The 6,321-nt window shown below is 42.6% G+C and overlaps 1 protein-coding gene across 5 annotated transcripts; it reads right to left on the bottom strand.

Moving 5' to 3' along the window:
• Positions 1-838: 838 nt before the first annotated feature.
• SRSF5 (serine and arginine rich splicing factor 5) lies at positions 839-5,814 on the bottom strand. 5 transcript variants are annotated; one of them, XM_032482273.1, is made up of 8 exons: positions 5,661-5,814; positions 4,626-4,770; positions 4,230-4,300; positions 3,999-4,097; positions 3,637-3,706; positions 2,343-2,416; positions 1,788-1,898; positions 839-1,689 (listed from the first exon to the last, which is right to left on the bottom strand). In XM_032482273.1, the coding sequence occupies exons 2-8, from the start codon at positions 4,749-4,751 to the stop codon at positions 1,392-1,394; spliced, it is 849 nt and encodes a 282-aa protein (XP_032338164.1). In that variant the 5' UTR covers positions 4,752-4,770; positions 5,661-5,814; the 3' UTR covers positions 839-1,391. The 5 variants fall into 5 exon arrangements, with proteins under 5 accessions (XP_032338164.1, XP_032338162.1, XP_032338165.1 ...); XM_032482271.1 differs by having other exon boundaries at positions 5,657-5,812; XM_032482274.1 differs by having other exon boundaries at positions 839-1,686; positions 5,532-5,799.
• Positions 5,815-6,321: the final 507 nt, after the last annotated feature.

Here is a 6,321-nt window from a genome sequence, read left to right as displayed (position 1 = left end):
AGGCTAAGTCAGTCTGGAGTGGTTTGGGGATTCTGGAACTAGACTTCCTGTGTTCTACTACCAATCTTCTATTTACTTGCTCTTCTCTTTGGCCCTGACTATCCTGTAAAATTTCATGTAAAAATAAGACCTAAATTATACATATATAAATACTAAATATAATAGTGAAGCAATTTCGAGGATTCAGTGACTACACAGGCAAGGCACTTTAAGTGGCTACCATGTGTTATACACTATTAACTATTTATCTAGACTAGCACTCGAATGAGTCTTTGAAATTCTGAGAAGAAACAAAGCTCATTTCCTATAGGTATAGGGCTCCAACACTTCATATAAAGATAAATGTAGATAGAACCTTACACAATTTTCACTACTTAACTGTTTTCCCTTTAACATAGATTGTCACCATCCACATCTCAGGCTAGGAGAAAACATTTGGGTGTGGTGATTGAAAAAAAGCTTCATGTGGTGACCTCTGACCATCAAAACTATATTACAACCTTTAAGATAGGCATGAAACATTAACTTTTACAATTTGTTTCCCAAATCGTCCTTCTCTTGGCTATGAAAGCTTAACTAACCTGATGCCAATAACATCAGGTGATAAAAGGACAGGAAAAGTCACACACAAGGTAACTGTCATAAACAACTTAAATCACTCACTTCGTTGCCCATCTTATGTCTAGCCTGGAAATGTCAAAGGTACTGTTTAAATTTTAAAAAAAAAAGTCGACCCTATACTTCACTATTACAGCATTCTTTACAAGGGATTTAAAATGAAATGTGCATGGGGAGAGGAATCGGTAGCCATACACTTCCTTCAGACAAACAGACAAAAGCAATTTTATAATCTTTTATTATCAATAACAAACAGCTGCTTTAACGTCTTTGTCAGGCAGCTGTTAAAGGGTGAGTGGACACCCTCGACCCTAACAAGGAAAACTCAAATTAAGCCTTTATATACAAGCAAATTTAGAGCTCTTTTAAATGTCCAAAGCTATTAATTAGTTTAATTGAAGCATTAAACTAATTTTGAATTAACATATTTGAATAACCAGGAACTAAAACGTTCAAATTTTTTCTAGTACAAAAAAATTAAATTTGCTTTAGTTATAAAAGAGCTCTGTCAATATACACAAACTATATACTTCAGACATTCACAAAAATGTGAGCAGAAGGCTTATCAAAAGACATTTAATACAATTAGTTTTCAACAACCCCTTGGTGGTCCACATCTACAAAGATATCCAGCCCAACCCAAACCCCCTCCAAATCCCACCCCCACAGAAAAGCACATACTTACCAGAATTTTTAGCAAGTATGGTTTGGAAATGTGTTTTTTGTTTTTTGTTTTTTAAAAAAAAAGGCCCCCAGGGCAAGTTATTTACAGTTTAATTGCCACTGTCAACTGATCTGGACCTTGATCGGGACCGGGACCGGGACCGAGACCTGGACCTGGACCTGGACCTGGACCTCTGGCGATCCACAGATGCTGGAGACTTAGATCTACTTGAAGAACCACGTTTCTGGCTCTTCTCAGGCACAGGAGACCTACTAACAGAACGGGACTTGCTCCGGCTACGACTCCGACTCCTGGACCTGCTGTAAGACTTGCGACTCCGGGAACGAGATCGGCTACGAGACCTCGAGGAACTCCTGGTCCGGGAACGAGACCTACTTCGTGACCTACTAGAAAGTGAAAAACAAAACAAAACAAAACACAACATAAATGCAGGCCCTACAAATTCAAAAACTAAACCTTAAACTTAAAAATATTAAAGAGATACCTGTGCCTTTTGCTGCCTTCAATTAATTTAATTTTTCTCCCATTAATTTCTTTTCCAGAAAGTTTTTCAATAGCATTCTTTAAGTCACCATAAGAGGCAAACTCAACTACCCTGCAAAGAAAAAACACCATTTGTAAAATTCCTTCTTGAACTCTCACAAACCGTATTACCAGTCTAGTATTAAATACTTTTAATGTTTGTTTTGCTATTGTTATACTGAGTCTTCTCTCTTCACAGATAACACAGTGTGAGAGCAAGATTTCTCAACCTCCAAACTGTTGATACGTAAGCTAAATAATTCTTTGGGGGTGGGGAGCTTTCCTGTGCATTGTGGGATGTTTAGCATATCCCTGACTTCTACCCAGAAGCCAACAGCAACCTGCATCAGTTATGACAACCAAATCTCCAAACACTGTCACATGTGCTCAGGAATAAACTCAACCCTGATTAAGAACTACTGCACTCAAGTATGTCCAAATTTTGAGCACTCAAAAACACTAAAAGTACAAATTCCAGGATGTTTTAAAAGGCTCTTATACTTCAGTATATACTCACCCTTCATTTAATTTAGGTCGATGTGCATCCGCAAAAGTTACTTCCCCAGCTTGTCTCATGAAATCTTTGAGATCCTTAACACAAGATAATTGTGTTATGCAGAGAAAAAAAAAATGTGACACACAAACAACCACATGGTATAAAAACAAGACTACTGAAAGAGAAGATGTTAGATAAAGTACAAACATGGCATTTACCACACTGGTATTCTATCAGAATTCAAAAATAATATATGCAAGGGCACGAAATAAGCAAATAGCATATTGCTTTTAAGCAAAATGCTAGAAATTCAGATTTTAACATTAAAGTAGTATTAGTTTATACTGAGCTCAATACAAAAGGAAAAAAAAACAAAACAAAACAAGAAACAAAACAAAGAAACAGTACATATTTTTAAAGTAAAGACTAAATTAGAAAATTTAATATTTAAAAACAGAACATTTACAAGACACCAGTTATTTTGTGCCCCATATGTCATTAAAAAAGTTTACTTTACCTTCATTATTATTTCCCTAGGCTAGTCAAGCAGCAAACCAATAATCGGTCGGAGAAACCTTCATGACATATGCCCGACTGGCTCTTCGCCACCCACTCGAAGGATACTACCCAATCGATGGAAGCCTTTATCGCACAGCCCCTCCCTATTAGCGGACTAGTGGCGGATGCAGACACGTTCTACTCTTGTGCAGTTACCAAGGACCACTTTACTGCGATCAGGATTCCAACGACCACCTAATTTCGTATCTTTCAACTCTTTTCGACCAGGACCTCTTATTCGGAAGCGTTACAGGAAGACAGCTCTCAACTTAGGGATCAGATCACGTTATCAACGCTCTGGGATCGCTGCAACCTGGCACTTCAAGTTAAGTGCACCGATTACGTCTAGACCGGCAAACACAGATCTAGAGGTGGCCAATTGATCACTGTAGGAGCTGACTGGCAAAGTCAACCAGGCCCAACCAAGAGTGACCAAGACAACGATTAGGATAACCCAGAGGCACTCCTCGTCATAAGGCCAACGACACAGACAGGCTGGCAAATAAAGGGTTTAATATTTGGTTAAAATTGATTTTAAAAAACAAGAAAAAATATCCTCAAAACATTTACATTTGATTACTAATATTAAAGTTTGAAACAACCCCCAATTATATTTAATTAAAAATTTTAAAATTACAATTAAGTCCATTAATTAAATTAAAGATAAAACTACTTTTAATAAAACATTAACATTAGCTACCCATTAATATTTTTAAAAAGCCACATTAAAATATCTCAAAACTGTATTTCAACAAACCTGCCAGCTGACTCTTGAAGATAAATTCTCAACTATAAGCCGATTTTCTGTTCTTACAGGTGGAGCATTTCTGAGGAAGAAAATGAGTACTCACAATGGAAGAAATGCAGCAACATGCACTTATTGTGTTCAGCTGTGGGCAAGTTCAAGCAATCGGATACGACAAGTCATTCAGAAGACTTAACCATCAACGTTTCTGCATTATTTTATGACACATACACTTAAATCAAGAACAGTGAACATAGGAATAACAAAACTGATTACATGGTAAACAGCAAAATTACTTATTGCTAACGTTCTTAAACATTGAAGACTCCTACAGTAATGTTTGTTCAAAGCAGCATCTACCATCCATCACATACCGTCTATCATTTCGAGGTCTGCGACTACTAAAACGGTCAGAATAACGTCCTCTACCTCTTCCACCTCGAGACCGAGCCCTAGCATGTTCAATTGTAACCCTACAGGAAAGGAAGAAAAATCTTCATTATCCACTTGAACTATGTATGAGATCTACTTAGAAAAACATCCCAGCTGACCCAGTCTACTCTTAACTTTACAGTGCTAACTAGTTACAAAACTATGATTCTCACCTTTCACTGCAAAGTTCTTTTCCATCAAGTTCATATACAGCATCATCTGCATCCCTGGGATCCTCAAATTCCTGAAGTACAAACATGAAAAAAACAATGCTTACCATGGCTTTAAAAGTGCCTTCTACAATATACAAAAAGCATTAAATATCTGTGAAAAAATGGAAGAACGGTCCTAACGACAACGCCATATAGATATGCCTAATCAGGCGACCAGAAGTGGTTTCCCTCTAGCCAGCAGTGAGGTTCCTTTATCCCTTAAGAAAATTCACTGCTTTAAGGATGCGTAACATTTCCTAAAGATACTCTACCTGGACTCAATAAAACCAGAAACATTGCTTATCACATCTTTACCCACTTAACAACAGATAAATTCAGCCAGTTCTAAATACTTACCACAAAACCAAAGCCTCTTTTCAGATCAATATCTCTTATTCGTCCATACCCCTTAAAGAATCTTTCCACGTCTTTCTCCCTGGCTGCTGGATTTAGCCTCCCGATGAACACTCGACAGCCACTCATAATGTCCGGCTAGTACTTCCTGTTAGAAAATAATTCAATTGAGATAATACCAGTGAATATCAAAGGAATACCCAGGCAAGGGATCAAAAACATAAACGGCATAAAATAAAATGTTTACCCGGTGATGTTATAAACCAGATTGCCAAGAGTGCCTCTTATTAGGCCAGGTCCCTTGCAGACAAAATTAAAACTCGGCTCCCAACACGATCCTTCCCTGGGCCCAGACCGCAGCAACCGCAACGCCCACTGCCGCCTCTGGAACTGCGCAGCCGCACACTCTCCCCGGCTCTTCTGGCCCCCTCCCATCTGCCGCAGTTAGGAAAGGCCGAGAAGTGCGGGCGGAGCCGACCCCGCCCTCCGCAAGGCCAGCCCAATGGCGACGGGCCGCGCGCGCGTCGCCGCCTCCCAGGAGCGTCACAGCGGGTGGAAGCCGGAATCTCGCGACGCCACCGCCGCGCCTGCGCAGACGGCGGCGGGAGGCCGCTGAGCAGCCACAAAATGGCGGCCGCGGAGCCAGCCGCGGGGAGAGCCGCGCGTGCCAAACTCCCTGTTCCCTCCCCGCCCCCGACCCCACCATTCCGGGGTCCCTCGACCCGCCCTCAGACAGCCCCTACCACACCCCGAGCAAAGGTCTCGGCCCACTACTCGCGGGGTTCGGACAGTGAAATAAGGAGGCAGGGAGGTGCACAGGACCCCGCTGTGTAAAAACGACCACGACCACCCTTCCACCTTCAGGTCCCCTCAAACAATACCCAAAGGGAGACGTGCCCCAGCGCCCACCTCGAGTAAACTGCGCTCATTGGACGCCGTCCTCCGCACAGAGAGCAGCCCTGGCCACTCGCCATCTGAGCGGCCATGAAGAAGCCTCGATCCGAGAAGCCTTTCCCTCAAAGTGAGCCACTCACCTACCGGACAGGATCTTTGGAGTTGAGACCCAGACAGGTCCGTAGTCTGCGACGGAGCCGTCTGCCTCCCCACAGACCAGGACTCAACTCGTCTACGTCTCTGCACAACTGACGCACTTAGCTGCTCTGGCGTTCAACAAAATGGAGGGCGCGCCCTCGCGTCACTTCCGGGGCCGCCCCTCTACCGCCCCGTGGGTCCCGGGACAGAAGTGTCCGCGGGGCGGAGCCTCTTTACGGTGACAGCCCGAGCGACCCGCACTCGCGGTGGGCGGGGCCGAGGGCGGGAACTGGCGTGGGCGTGGCCGTCAGGTGGTCGGCGCTGGCGGGGCCGCGGTGGAAGGCTTTCGCTTTTACTAGGTCAAGAAGTTTGGTTCATCATTATCTTTTCCATGAAAATACCCTAAGACAAATGACACCTCTTTTTAATCTGAATTTTTTTTTTGAAGACCCCGAACAGTACCGGGTAAAGGAAACTCAGACTTTGCAAAAATATCTGGCTCTGATCCCTTGTTGCTTGCAGTTTACGGTTGCGCTCCTTGATACTCAAGGAAATATTTTAACCACACCACGGACCTATGGTTTAGTTATACAGTAAGAAGACAAAGAGCAGTACTGTTTAAATGGAAGGTTTTGGGGTCATGAAGTACTGAAATTGGAACTGCGGC

This window comes from Camelus ferus, chromosome 6 (assembly GCF_009834535.1).
Source record: "Camelus ferus isolate YT-003-E chromosome 6, BCGSAC_Cfer_1.0, whole genome shotgun sequence".
NCBI classification, from domain to species: Eukaryota; Metazoa; Chordata; class Mammalia; order Artiodactyla; family Camelidae; genus Camelus; species Camelus ferus.
The sequence above is the reverse complement of the archived record's forward strand: the minus strand, read 5'-3'. Positions and strand labels throughout refer to the sequence as shown.